The sequence below is a fragment of the Phascolarctos cinereus genome, unplaced genomic scaffold (assembly GCF_003287225.1).
Source record: "Phascolarctos cinereus isolate Bilbo 61053 unplaced genomic scaffold, phaCin_HiC Scaffold_4;HRSCAF=312, whole genome shotgun sequence".
NCBI classification, from domain to species: Eukaryota; Metazoa; Chordata; class Mammalia; order Diprotodontia; family Phascolarctidae; genus Phascolarctos; species Phascolarctos cinereus.
The window spans coordinates 347,960,134-347,975,010 of NW_027555847.1; the positions used below are offsets into that span (position 1 = coordinate 347,960,134).

The window sequence follows — 14,877 nt, forward strand, 5'->3', positions numbered from 1 at the left end:
TTTTTCCCCTGAGTCTATTTCTTATGGTACTGTAATAACTCCATTCTGTTCATATACCATAATTTGTTCAGCCATTCCTCAACTGACAAGTAACACCTACTTTGTTTCCAGTTCCTTACTTCAATAAAAAAAAAATGCTGCTAGAATTGTTGTTTTTTATGGGTCTTTTGAGGACAGTCCCTTTCACTGGAGATCTTTAAACAAAAATTTATTTTTACTCTGAAATGTTGTAAGGGGAAATCCCTGCTCTAATAGATGTTGGACCGGTTGTTCAGGCCAAAATTATAATTATGAGTTTCTATACCTTATTCTCAGCTCTCACAAAATTCACATTGCTAAATCTTGTCACTTGTACCATTACAACAAATCTCACATCCATGTCCATTACCTGCTCCACTTCAGAATTTCCTCTTTCTCCTTTCCTCCCTTTATCCCAAGTTTATTCTAGTACCCCATACTCCCTCTGTAACAGTAAGGATCTTTTAGTATATTTCAAATCAATTTGAGAAGCATTGGAGTAAGTCTCTAATGTCCTTTCCAAACTCGAAAAATTCTATAAATGTGGTTGTTTTCCATTGTTAATTGATGTGTGAATTTTAAAAAGCAATTAGACTATTTCAACCAAGTTGATAAAGGTTGGTTATGTAACTGCATAATTTCTTCTTCCTGTTAATATTCTCAAATGACTACCTAATTTAAATTGAATATGGGCAAAGGAAGAAAACTTTAACACCTGAAGAAATTGCAGTAAAATGGAATTTCCTAAGCCTGCTCTTGATTTTTACTACAGCTTCCAGTCACTTCTCGATTCCTTGCTTTCCTAGTAACACAGTCCCTGCTATAGTCTCATTCTCTTCCATTCCCAGTCTATAGTTAACCAGTTCAGCTTTACATTGTGTTGTACACTGGAATCCCTTGCCTTCCTGACCTGTTTCTACGAGCAGCTTTCCAAACACCTGATCCTAGATCAGCCCTACCATCTGTCTTACAAGTTCCTACTCCTGTTCTGCTGAATGCTACTAGAGGAAGTCATCCAAGAATGTTGACTGGGTGTACTTCAAATTTATTGTCTTATTTTAACTGTCTTTTCTACTTCCTGGTAATTATTTTATTCTTCTCTGATTGACTCCCTATTATGCTCTTCACAGTATATATTTCCTTCCAGTCCTTTCACCCTAAGCAGTACCTTTTTACATACTTTACCAAGAAAATTGAGGCCTACCACCATAAGCTCCCTTTTCTTTTCAGAATTATGTTCTTAGATTCTTTCAACTTCATCCTGTTTTTTCCTCTTTTATTCCTGTCTTAGAGGAAGAGGTGGCCACTCTCTTTGCCAAGGCCAACCCCCTCTGATTTTGCCTTTGATCCTATTCCTTTCTTTTCTAAGAGCTTACCCTTTGATCATCCCATCCTTTCTCTGTCTCTCTTGAATGCAGTTTGTCTGCTAATTCCTTCCCTTCTACCTCCAAATGGGCTAAATTCTTCATACTTAAAAAAGTTTCAGTTAACCCTGTCATCAACTCAAATTACTGTCCTATAGCTGTCTTGCTTTTATAGCCAAACTCCTAGTGTTTTTACTCATTTCCTTCCCTTTCTCACCTCTCATTTTTCAAGGTTACCAGAGAGCTCTTTGTTGCCAAATTAACTGTCCTTTTTTCAGTCCCCATTCTTCTTTGTAGCACTTGATTCTTATGGCCATACCTTCCTCCTGAATATCCTTGGGTTTTCATGATACTCCTCTTCTGGTTCTTCTACCTTGCTGATCCCTTCTTTTTAAGTCTCCTTTGCTGAATCATCATTGATGTCCTGCTTCTATGTACATGTGTACACCAGGGCTTTGTCCTGTGCCGTCTTCTGTTTATGTTTTATTTTGGTGTTCTCTTGAACTCCCCTGAATTTACTGAATCCTGAGATCTCAAGTGCGCTTAGCACAGTGTCTGGCACACAGTAGGTACTTAATAAATGCTTGTTGACTTGAAGTGATTTACTCAAGGTCACTTAGCCAGTAGGTGTCTAAATCATGATTCAAATTCTCATCTTCACTACTCCAAGTTCGGCATTATCTATTTGTGTAACGTTCTTAATTTGTTCTTTGTATTGCAGACATTTAAAATTAGTTCTTATTTCTATCTGCTATTTGGGATATTTGAAAATTTTGAGAAAATTGCATTTTTATAGTAACCTGATCAATTTATAGAGATAAGCTTTATGGGTATGTGTAAGGTAATTATGACAAGGTAATTCCATTAAGATACCAGTTTGTAGAACTAAAATATACTTTTTATTCTTAAGTTAAACATAAACATTCTTCCATAACCCTTAAACTTTGTCCAATTAGAGCTTTATGATGTGGTAGCAAAGTTTTAATCATTTTATTTTGTTTCATAGATTAAGGGAACAAAGGGGCAGGTTACAAGAGCAGATATTCTTCAGGTTGGTCTTCGGGAATTACTGAACGCCCTTTTTTCTAATCCTGTGGACAGCAATTTAATCTGTGCAGTAAAACTACTGAAGGTAGGGGTTTACTAAAAAAATTTCTTTCATATCTTAATATTCACTGTATCTGTTGTATTTAGAAAAAAGAAAAATTGAGGCCACATTATATATTGCAATGCACATACTAAGTATTTTTAACAAGAACTTCAGATACATTTTACACTCTTACATTGAAGAGCTAAAGGGTAAGCACAGTGCTAGTATATGCTAGGATTATGCTTTTAAGTAAATGCTTATTGAGGGCTGATTAAAAAATATTAACACCTTATTCTTATTCATGTTCTTTTTTGTGAACTTTAATTCAGTTTTTATGATTTTTCCTGCTATTTAATGAAAATGTTTTGTATCACATAACAAAAAGTACTGTTAATTTTTATTATTCTAATGGTTAGTTATATGAAAACCTTTCCACTCACATAACTTTAAGGAAATTTGCTTGAAGGCATTCCATCATCCACTTGTAAGTTATAGTAAAGTCTAAAGTAACCTTGAGTTTTGGGGTTCCCAGCACCTCTGGCCTCAGTGGTAGTTTTCACTATTTCTAGCTTTTGTTCTTAATTCTAATGATTATACTTCCTGTTGCCTTCCTTAACAAATATTCCTCAAATACTCCATTTTGATTCTTCATGAAACTAAGAGATATAACATTAAAACTTCTATAAAGTATTCAATGGAAGCAGAATTTTATTACAATGAGCAGTTTTTGCAGCAACCTTCCCTAAATGCTACAAAAGAAATAATTGGGCAATAGGAAGAGAAGCATGCTGATACTTGATTATTTAACATAAATATTTGTCTTCATATAGAGGCCCTGGAGTTCAAAACATGAAACGTGAACATGTCCTGTGTATAGGAATAGCCTAACAACCTCTTCAATTTGAAACATCTGGAGATGTTTCAAGCTTTTGCTGAGCTGATTGTGTGCCCTAGAGAGAACTTCCTGCCTATCATCTCTTTCTCTCTACACTATTTCTTACCCATAAGGGTTATCATAAACAGGCAGTGTTAACCCTGTTTCTTCCTCACCCCCTTTTTTCCTTTTTTTTTTCATTATTCATAGTTCAGTATTTCACCTTAGGCAGTTTTGTTATTGGTAATTTTTAGCCTTTCTCTCCCAACTTTTCTTTAGTTACTTTAGAAAAATCTCATTTCCTTCTTCTTTTCCTCTTTTTTTCTTGTTTATGAGCCAATCTAGTTTGTGACCTAAAAAATTAGCATTGTTAGCATGCTGTTCAGGGATAGGGAACTTGTGGGCCTCAAGGCCACATGTGGCCTTCTAGGTCCTTGGGTGCAGCCTTTTGCCTGAGTCTAAGTTTTACAGAATAAATTCTTTTATTAAGGGGATTTGATCTGTGAAATTAGAATTCAGTCAAAGGGCTGCACTTGAGGACCTAGAGGCCCACATGTGGCCTTGGGGCTGCCAGTTCCCCTTTGAAAGATTCTAGAAATGTATGCAAAAAGGTTCCACTTGATGTCTCTTACTTCCTCAATTAAAGTTGATTTTCCTCAAGCACTAGCATTCAAGAAAAATAAAAACCTTTTATTCAGTTTTTATTTTTATATTTTGGTTTACTGTTGCAGTTGTATTGTTTGCTATTCTTCTTTATGTTAAATGGCAGTATTCTTTATAAAGCGTTGAATGAGCTTTTGTGGACTCAAGTGGGCACTTACCAAGCACTTAAATTTTCCCAGAGAAACAAAGTTATACTTGGGCCATCTTTAAAAATGAACTTTGGAAACACAGCTCAGTTACATATGTGGACCTGCTCTTTTGGGGGTGGGGGTATACACGCACACACACATGCATAATTATATGCATATGTTTATATACAGTTTTAAGATATCCTTACCTTGTTTAATAATTGGGGGTCTGAGTCTTTGATGAGATACTTTATGGTTTTTCTTTATTTTTTGCTCATTTAACTTCACTTCAATTATGAGGTGTTAATCTTAAGTTTTGCATGATATGGGTAGCGTGTAGCTCTGTAAAATGTCACAAAATAACTGAAGCACTTCTTTTCACAAATAGCTGGTTCCTTTCTATCAAAGAAGGATCTTTATGTGAACAGTGGATAAATAAAGGATCAATTGCAGAAAGAACATTTAACTTTTGTGTTAATTGTTTTCACTTAGGATTTATTTTCTTTTTGACTGAAAAAGTAGAAGAGAAATTTTAAGATGCAGAAAAGATCATGCTGATGGGGGGGTACACATTCATAATAAAAAGCATAGGTATATCCAAATTTTACTAATTAAGTGCTATCTATTATGTTTGTCTTCTTAATAATCCACTTCAATACAAGAGCTAGGTCACTATAGAAACTAACTTTCAGATTTATTTAAGGATGGAGTTTAATTTTGTGCTTACATTTGAATTGTTGTGCCCTTTAGGGCACTCAATATATTTTAAAGATTTACTGGAAAAAGTTAACCCTTTTTAAATGATTACTGACCTGAATGCCTAGGTATAAGAGAAATGAAAGCAAAACTGTATATGATTATTAGTGCCATGGCTAAAGTTCTCTAATCCAAAAGAGAACCATAGCAAGTTGAAGACCCCAAAGTAGTATTAGGAGTTCTATTAGTCATAAAGAAAAAAATAGGAAAATGAGATGGCTTACTGTAATGGGAAGAGCAATGGCAACTAGTGTTAGTCCTTTATTTGCTATTAACTAGCAGTGTCATCTTGAGCAATCCATTTCACCTCAGATCATCAGTTTCCTCATTTTATAAAATGAGGTTGGGCTAGATCATCTCTTAAAGTTGCTTCTGGCTCAGTGATTCTATGATATTTCTCAGAGAATGTTAGGAATGCAACTAATAATCTTGCCCTTTTTTTTTTAGAATTTCTGTAGTTTACTGAATTCTTTATTTTTACTAATAACCTGCTTTCTTAGTTGACAGGGTCAGTTTTGGAAGATGCATGGAAGGAAAAAGGAAAGACAGATATGGAAGAAGTGATTCTGAGAATTGAAAATGTTGTCCTAGATGCAAATTGCAGCAGGTGGGAAGAGAAGTGACATAGATAGCAGCCTAATTTTAATGCAATTCATCCCTGTTTTCTATTTGTGGGGTGTTTTGTTTTACTGTACTTTTTTTAGGGACATTTTATGTTAAGAGCAAGTGAATTCACTGTGTTAAATATTTTCCAGAGATGCAGAAATTTTTCTTCAAAGGGTTACTACTTTATTGATTGACCTTTGCTCATCTGGCCACTTTGCTTCAATTCTTTGTGCTATACCCCTTCTCCTACAGAAGAATCAGTTTAAAAGCTTAGCAAGATGTATAGATAACTGAGTGAGGTGTTTATTAGTGTGGTAACTAGGTAAAAGTGCCTTATTAAAAATGTTTTCATTGCCGTTATAATTTGATTCTGAACTTGGATTGTAATAATTCAGTCAGCAACTTCTAACATTCCTTGGGTCTATAACTATTTACCACGTTTACAAATACCAAGATTTATATTGTCATATCAATAGTCAGATGTATACCTTCTATTAGAAGTCCAGTAAATGTAATTTCATAAGTAAATTCTAGTATTCTTACATATTTTTTCACAAATGGGACAAAAGCAGGTAACATAAGGAAATAAGTCAAGAATATCCTATTCATTCAACACATTTGAGTGTCTATGATGCTTTGGCCATTATAGAGCTTTAAAAAAATGGCGCAGTCTTTGTCCTCAGAGAACTAAATAATGAGTGTGAACTAGTGATGGCATTCTAGAGCAGAGTTCAAGATGTAGTTTAGTCTAGGCCTTCATGTTCATTGAAGTTGTAGAAATTGAGATAGATGTTGACTATATAGGAAAATTTAAGCAGCAAGGCCAAATAAAACCCTAAGGACTTTGAGAAACTAGATTATGTGTTATTAGATTTCAAGAAAATTTCCATTATTGTTCTAATGTACTATAAACTCTTGTTTACTGCAGAGATGTAAAACAGATGCTTTTGAAGCTAGTAGAACTCCGATCAAGTAACTGGGGTAGAGTTCATGCCACCTCAACATATAGAGAATCAACACCTGAAAATGATCCTAATTATTTCATGGTATGACAGTGTTCAAAGTTGAAATACTTTATTTGGGGTATGAATCACAATTTTAAATTTAATAAATTTGCTATATTATTTGTCCCCCAAATTTGATGTTAGCCAACTGTTACTACTTTCTTGCATACAAAGTAGCAACCAAAACCATGCATGAATGAGGAGGAATGGCCTATATAAGGGGAATAAATACCAGATTTGTGGGATACTAGAACTATAAAGCTCCAGTACATTTTTATGGACTGCATAGATTTTTATCTGCTCCTACAGGCTTACTAATGTAGACAGTCAATGATTTATCTTTTGTCAATATTTTCTTAAGAAGCAATAATTGAATAAACTAATGTGTATTACATAATATTTTATACCATTTTAATTCTAGAATGAGCCAACATTTTATACATCTGATGGCATTCCTTTTACTGCTGCTGATCCAGGTATGTTGTTTTAACAATAAGTTTTCTCTAAAGTAGATGAAAAAAAGCATGAAATCAACCAGTCAGATATTTATTAAGATTGGTTGATTTTATGCTTTTTATCATCTACTTTAGAGAATTTTTATAAAGAAAACAATTTTATTGACTTTCTTTTAATATATATGTAGGAAATCAGTAAGACATATCAATTTCTCTTGTATATGTCTACTTTAGAAGTAAGCTGTAACTATAGTTTTTGGAAGTTTGACTATGTTGGAGACATATGACCTCTTTGTTTTTTGAAGTGATAGCTTTGTTAACCCATAGATCATCTAATATTTGACATGATTAGTACTCATAAATAATATACATATATACGTAAAAGGCTAGTTTTTATTATTTTTATTACATAAGCTTCTTTTACCTGAGCCTTAATAAGATGTAAAAATATACATATATATACATAAGTATGTGAACAGAATCTTACTATTGACGGGGAACAGTTAAAAATACAAAAGAATTACTTGGCTTTGTATAATATATCACTTTTCTGGGAGCAGATATATCTTATTGGTTATATTTTATATAAGGCTAATATTAAAATTATTTTGCATTGTGTTGACATGCGGGGGAGGAAGTGAGGGGTAGATGAAAGCAAACCAAATAGATAACTTAATTGCATTTATTTTGGCACTTTTTAAGTGCCATAAAAACATTTGTCTCACCAGTCTTAACTATGAGAAAGTTCCATTAACAGAAGAATGAGAAATTGTGGAGGTTAGAAATATGTACTCATTGGCCAGTAGTGTAGGATTGATGGAAATTGTGTTCATAGAATCATAGATTTAAAGCTGAAAGGGACCTTAGAGGTCATCAGGTCCAACTCCTTCATTTTCCAGGTGAGGAAACTAAAGCAGGATTTGAGCCTGTTTCTTCCTGACTTCAAATCTATTGCGTTATTCACTATAACATAACATTCTGTTTTTCTGTTTCTTCCAATACTAATAAATACTAGTAAACTACCTACTAAAGTACATCAAAGTTGAGTATGTCACATTTATTTTACTGGTGAACTAAAAAACTGATCCAATAGAATAACCCACAGTTACGAAGCCATGTAGGCCTATACCATATTATATATAGTACCTTATCATATAGATTTGCTGTGATGCAGAAAACACCCACACAGCCATTCATTCAAAGCAATAACAACACATAAAACCAGGAATAGGAACAAAGGGCACCTTATTAAGTAGATAGTCTTCTAGCATCCTTAATTTGTGTCATGTAGTTTAATCTACTTTTGTCCTATATATTATTTCATTCAAAAAAGCACTTTCTGTGTTTAAGGCACTATTAATTGTTACGAGAATACAAAGGAAAATAAGACATGGTCTCTACCTTCGTGTAGCTCATTCTAAAGCAGGAGTTGGTAAACCATGGTCTGAGCTCTTTCCACCTGTTTTTGTATAGTCTAGGACTTAGAAATGGTGTTTACATTTTCAAATAATATTTTGGGCATACGAAATCCATCAGCAGGCTAGTTCTATAGCTTGAAGGGGCTGTAGTTTGTCAACCTCTGGTTTAGAAGGAAAGATAAAATAATACACAAAAAGTGGAATGCAATGAGAAATGTATAAAATGTTTTTTAGGGTTGAATTTCCTTCTGTATGAGAGATTAGGTAGACTTCATGGAAAAAATAATATTTGAGCCTAGGATTTGAAGTACATAGGTAGGAATTATAGTACCAGACAACTTTAACCCCACTCCCGTTTGCCATTTAAGCGTTTCCCAGAAAGTAATGGCTTTTTTTGATGAGACTAATGAGTTGATATAGTATTTAATAAAAATCAGACAAGGAATTTGTTCATTCTTTTCAGACCTGAAGTAACTTGTTTTTAACAGAAACAGAAAAAACATTTTTCTTTCTATGAAGCATTTGTGGTAGAGCTTTCTTAAAATATAGTATAAGAATACTGTACTATGTGCTACCTGAAGGATCCTTATAAATGGTGAATGTTACATTAATACTACTAATAAGAGCTAACATTTATTTAGCAGTTCAAAATTTGCAAAGATCTTTACTTGCATGTGCCAGCTGATCTTTCAGCAACCCTGTGAGGTAGATGAATAGTCTTCATTTTACTGACAAGGAAACAGTCTCATTGAGTTGCCAAGGGTACCAAAGTTCTAGTGTCTGAGCCAGCATTCAAATTCAGGTCTTCTGCTTCCAAGTTCATCACCAGCCTCTCTATTCTTACACTTGCTTGTTGTACCACACATTGCTTATCATAGGGGTCTTAACTTTTTTGTGTCCTGGATCTTTTTGTCAGATGAAGCCTATGGATCCTTTTTCAGAATGATAAAATAAATAGTATTACAAAAGAAATCAGTTGTATTGAAATACAATGAACAAAATATTAAAAGCAAAAAAAATTTACAGACCTCAGGTTAAGAACTGCTGGGTTAGAAGTCCTTTTCAGTCTTGGCAATATTGCCTACCAGGTATAAACTATGTTTGTAAATTCCAGAGTTATCATTGTCTCTCTTCTTGAGCTACTGTTTATTGCCTTCTACAGGATGATGTATATTTAGCATGGTTCCCATTTGAACAGCAGAATAAAATAGATTGTTAGATGATATTTAATATTAATAAATCTTACCTTTTTTTCAGTTAGTTCACTTGATAAAAATGTCATAGTAATAACAAACTGGGGTTAGAGTTTTGTTCCCACAGAAGCTACTTAGTTTTGTTTCTCCATTGTCCCAGGCTCTGTCCTGACCTTAGATAACTCACAGAAGAGGGATGGGTTGAAAGTGTGTGGATTAATTCAGTTTTTCACTACTATTAGGAAGAAAAGAAACCCAGCATGTCACATAGTTATAGGTGAATTACTTAGAAATATTTGTATATAAAGATTTTTTTTTAAGCATCTTAAGCTGTGATATTTCTTTTTTTTATATAGATTATCAAGAAAAGTATCAGGAGTTACTTGACAGAGAGAATTTCTTCCCAGATTATGAGGAAAATGGAACAGACTTATCAGGGGCTGGAGATCCGTATGTTTCATTTGTAGCTGATTTTTTTTTCTATAAAACATCTCTCTATGGCAGAGCTTTCTTAAAATATTCCATCATTCTTATAAAAAGCATTTTCCTAGATGAATTTGTTGTCAGAAAATTAGATGTTGAGGGGCCATATGTTTTGAATACTTAGAGTTGTATTTGTCTGTTTCCTGGTATTTAACACATGACAATTTAAAAAATTTTAAGCTTAATAATTATCAACTAAAAACAAACTTTATAAAACTGTAAGTATTTGCTATTTACAGTTTGTCTCAGAAAGTAACTTTAAGTGAAAGATAAGAAACATCTTTGCTTCTATATTCCCTTTAAAATCTTGTTTGTATTTTCAGACTTCTATAGTTATTATTTAAATAGTTTGTAGCAAGTATGTATATTATTTTCATTCCTATTTTCTATAAGGGTTTATATATTTCTTTGGATTCTTTATGTTTATAATTTTGGCAGAATAGTAGTACTTTACTTAATATACCACAGTTTTATTCAGCCATTTCTCAGCCATTTGACTTAATGTATTTTCAGTTTTTTGCTAGCATAAATAATACTGCTAAAATATTTTTGTGCAAAGTCTTCTCCCATAAATAATATCCTTTAAAGTATACTCCTAATAGTGAGGTCACTGGATCAAAAAGTAACAATAATTTTGTAGGTATTATATGACAGCAGTGCTTGCTTCATTTTATTTATAAAAAAGAAAATGTTTTCTCAATATCATGCTTAAAATATGAGCCTCTCCTCTCCAAAAATATTCATTTTAGAACATTGTATTTTTGTACTTTATACTTTCAAAATTGTATAAACAGATACACAGAACTTATGTCTTGCACTTAAAATAAGCACAGAGTGTTTATTCTGAGTAATCTTATTAATATAAAAAGGATTTGTGATGTTATTAGTGTCCTTATGTGGGAATGGAAGTATTAGATAAGTCTTAGGAGTAGTCTAAGACACAAAGATTACACAGCTGTTGTCAGGGGTAGAATTTGAATAGTACTCTGCTAAAATGTAGCTATACTTTAAGACTAGGTGTGAAGGGTAAATTTTGAACTTAGTAACAACAACAGTAAGCATTATGTAGTAGAATGACTCACTACAGTGTAGGAGCCAAGAGATGAGTTCTAACTCTACTCTGTTGCTAACAGGTTGTGTGTCGTTGGCCAAGTCATGTAACCTCTCCAGACCTCAATTTACTGGTTTGGGCCAGTGGATGGTCTAAGATGCTCTCTAAGGTTACTTTCTACCCTAGAAGTATGATTCTAAGTAAATGCTACATAGTTCAGCTATATCAATTGTGGAATGGTCTTTTTAGTGAGATTAAATTTCTGGTAAGTACCAGATAATAAAGCATCATTAAAAGTCAAATCACAGAGCCAAACTGATGAGATATTATAATTTTAGAATTCTGTGTTTGGAATAGTAGTTTATGGCATATTGTTATTAAATCAGATAGATATTTATGGAATTAGTTTTTTTCAAAATAGGTTGTTGGAGAGAGAGTTTTTCATGAAATATTTTTATAAGTTGATACAGTTTAGGTTTAGGTTTTACCATGAATCTGAGACAAGAGAACTTCAGGAAGTAGATAACCAACTGTTTCAGTGTCTTAGAATTGAAGCAGCTACTTTCTGAATAAATGATAGGTATATAAATAATTTAGAATCATCATTGCTTCTTTTACAGATACTTGGATGACATTGATGATGAGATGGACCCAGAAATAGAAGAAGCCTATGAAAAATTTTGCTTAGAATCAGAGCGTAAGAGAAAACAGTAAAGTTAGATAGAAAGAAATTATCTTTATAAGGCAGTTTAGGTATGGTGATTAGCAAAACAGAAGGAAGCAAGGAAACATGTCACATTTATACCAAATTAAGGATGTTGAGTTTAAGTTACTAATGTATGCAACTTTAATTTTGTTTAACAATATCTGCCAAAAAAAGTAAACTTATTTCCTATAACTTAAATTGTGTATATATATATATCATAGTTTATTATGTACATATTATGAACTGTTTTGGCTGCAATAAAATTTATTTGAAATAAGTGACATGTTGAAAGAAAATTTTACTGATTAGAAGCTTATCTTACTAAAATAAAATACTATTTTCCTTGAGAAAAAATAAACCTTAGTTTTTACATTACTACATAAATGTAGCACCCTTTTTATTAGCTATTAATAATACAATTTTAGGTTAAGTATCCCACTAACAAATTGGGTCTCAAATATGAATCATAATCATGAAAAAAGCTTTAGCATTCAGAGTTTGAAATCATTCTTAACTCATGTTACATATGCAAACTAAATACTACTTAGATTACCAGGGTCTTTAAAAATTATTAGTTTGTGGAAGAAAATTGACAGCTAAAGCATTTTATAGGAGAAAGCTCGAATAACAATAGGGCTTCTGTGATAAAATTATTTCAAGAACAAAGTCAAGCATACGTTTTCTGCTACTTTGGCAGCTTTTTCTTTTTTTCTTTTTTAGATCTACAAGCTTAATTTTTTCACATCACTAACTTGGTTATCCTCCAGAAAAGAACTGGAACATTATCTTTTGATTTAATTTATATAACTTCTTCAGTTTCTTTTTGTAGTATTGGAAATTTTGTACTTGAGAATTTTAACAGGTTTATTCACCTACTACTTATAGTTCTGGGTATTTTTTTCTGCTTTATAATTTTTAAAGAGAGTCATTTTCCCCTAATAATCCTTTAATTTTAGTTTGGTTGTGTACTGATAAGTAATTTAATTGCCTCCCAAACTTGAACCTGTACTTATTTACAACTTCTAAAAGTAGGTAAAAAACAAAAACTTATGTATAAAAAATATTGTAAATATGCATGTAAATAGTTCTGTTAATAATGCACTGTAACACATTTGGAACATTTATTTGTGTCAGTTAATACAGTTAGCTTTCTGACTAAATTTTCTGCCTGTTTATTTGTTGAACATATTAGTTTAAAATGATTTTTTTAAAAATAAAGCAGAGTTGGATTTCTTTAAATTAAGTTTTGTAGTGGTTGCCAGGCTTTGTTTTGTTTCATTTTTAAATTGCTTTAAAAGAGCTTGTCCCACATGTGACATGTTAGCATAAGTAAGGTTCTCATCTTTAAACTTACTTTACTGACCAAAGAGTAATTTATTTTTACTTATTTTTTAAATGTTCTATTGATGTTTTTCTAATATTGCTTTACTTTCCATTACTTCCCCAAATCACAACCATCACCACCAGTGGGAACTCTCTCTTGCAACAAAGAAACAGTTAAGCAAAACAAATAAATGTATTGGCCATGTTTTCACAATGTATGCCTCTTTCCACACTTAAATTCCACCAGTTCTGAATTATGCTTCACTTGCAGTCCTCTAAAGTAAAAATTGATCTTTTCAGTGTTGTTTTCCTTTATGTTATTCTGGTAATCTAAAACAAATGTTTATGTGAAGGAAAAAAAACCCTTCAGCTAAAACTTTTTTTCCACCTAGCATATAGCTGAAAAAGAAATACCACCAAGCACTACAACAGCATTTCAAAATATATACCATAATGCCTAGGACGTGTTTCTCAAACTAAAACTCAGGTTGGCATACCAAGTAGGTCTTTGAGATCATTATAGCTGTTAATATTACCTGTAGCTTTCAAATTATAACTAACATCTTCAGATCCAACATTTCCCTCCAACTACATTTCCAAATACCAAGTTACATGCTGGTTATCTCCACCTGGATGTTTCCGTAGAACTTGATCAGACTCAACATGTCCAAAATTTAAACTGATCGACTTCTCTTGAAAACATGCCTTTCCTCCAGACTTGAATGTTTTTGGTACTATTAACTATATACACATGTCCTGAAATTTTCAGTTATTTTCTTTCCTTTCCCCTACTCTTTCCCTATGATTAATCAAATGCTTAGGTCCTAAATGATTCTTTTCCAGAAAAAAAAAACACCTCTTCAGTCCATTGCCTTTTCTTGTACAAAAATATTTCTGCTGCCATTTCCCAATAACTTCCTTCCCTGAAACAAAACTTTCTTTTGTACTTTCATAAATCAACACATTGGCTGTGTCTCAAAACTGAAAGATGGAAAGTGCTTCACTTTTTACTCCTGAAGTCATGCTTGGTGTGTGCATTGATCAGAGTTCTAAAATCTTTCAACATTGTTTTCCTTTACAGTATTATGGTCATCTTGGTGGTTTTCTGGTTCTCTTTACTTTGCTCTGGATTAGCTTTTACAAGTCTAACCAAGTTCCTCTGAATTTTTCATGTTCAGCCATTCCCCTATCAATGAGCACCTGTTTTTCTTCTAGTTCTTTGCTACCACAGAGTCGCTGTCAGTATTTTTGTGCATATGTGACTGTTGCTTCCTTGTTAGATAAGCTTGTTAGTAGTATCACTGGGTTAGGACATGTGCCACTTAGTGACATTTTGAAGTATATTTCTAAAATTTTTTCAGAATGGTTGAACCATTTCATAAGTCCACCACCGATGTATTAGTGTACCTATCTTCACAGCTCCTCTAATAACATTTACCATTTTTGTCATTGGTCATTTTTGCATATCTGGTGAGGTAGTGTTTTCATTTGCATTTCTTTTATTGGAGGCTGCTATATAACAGTGTATAGAATGCTGGACTTGGAGTCAAGAAGACTTTATAAGTCCATGTTCAGCCTCAGGCTATAACTGTTTGACCCTTTGCAAGTTGGTCTTTCTCAGCTTCGGTTTACTCTTCTGTAAAATGGGGATAATAATAGTACCTACCTCCCAGGGTTATGAAGATAAAATGAGCTGTTTGTAGAGTACTTTGCATATCTTAAAGTTTAATCTTAAAGTAAGTGCT

General features: G+C 32.8%; 1 protein-coding gene across 1 annotated transcript in view; it reads left to right on the forward strand.

The window, feature by feature from the left end:
• Positions 1-13,052, forward strand: part of PAIP1 (poly(A) binding protein interacting protein 1) — a 42,895-nt gene extending 29,843 nt beyond the window's left edge. Inside the window, 6 exon segments of the mRNA XM_020996656.2 lie at positions 2,389-2,514; positions 5,394-5,500; positions 6,428-6,545; positions 6,925-6,979; positions 9,926-10,019; positions 11,724-13,052. Coding sequence (XP_020852315.2) covers positions 2,389-2,514; positions 5,394-5,500; positions 6,428-6,545; positions 6,925-6,979; positions 9,926-10,019; positions 11,724-11,817 — 594 coding nt within the window. The 3' untranslated portion in view covers positions 11,818-13,052.
• The last annotated feature ends 1,825 nt before the right edge of the window (positions 13,053-14,877 follow it).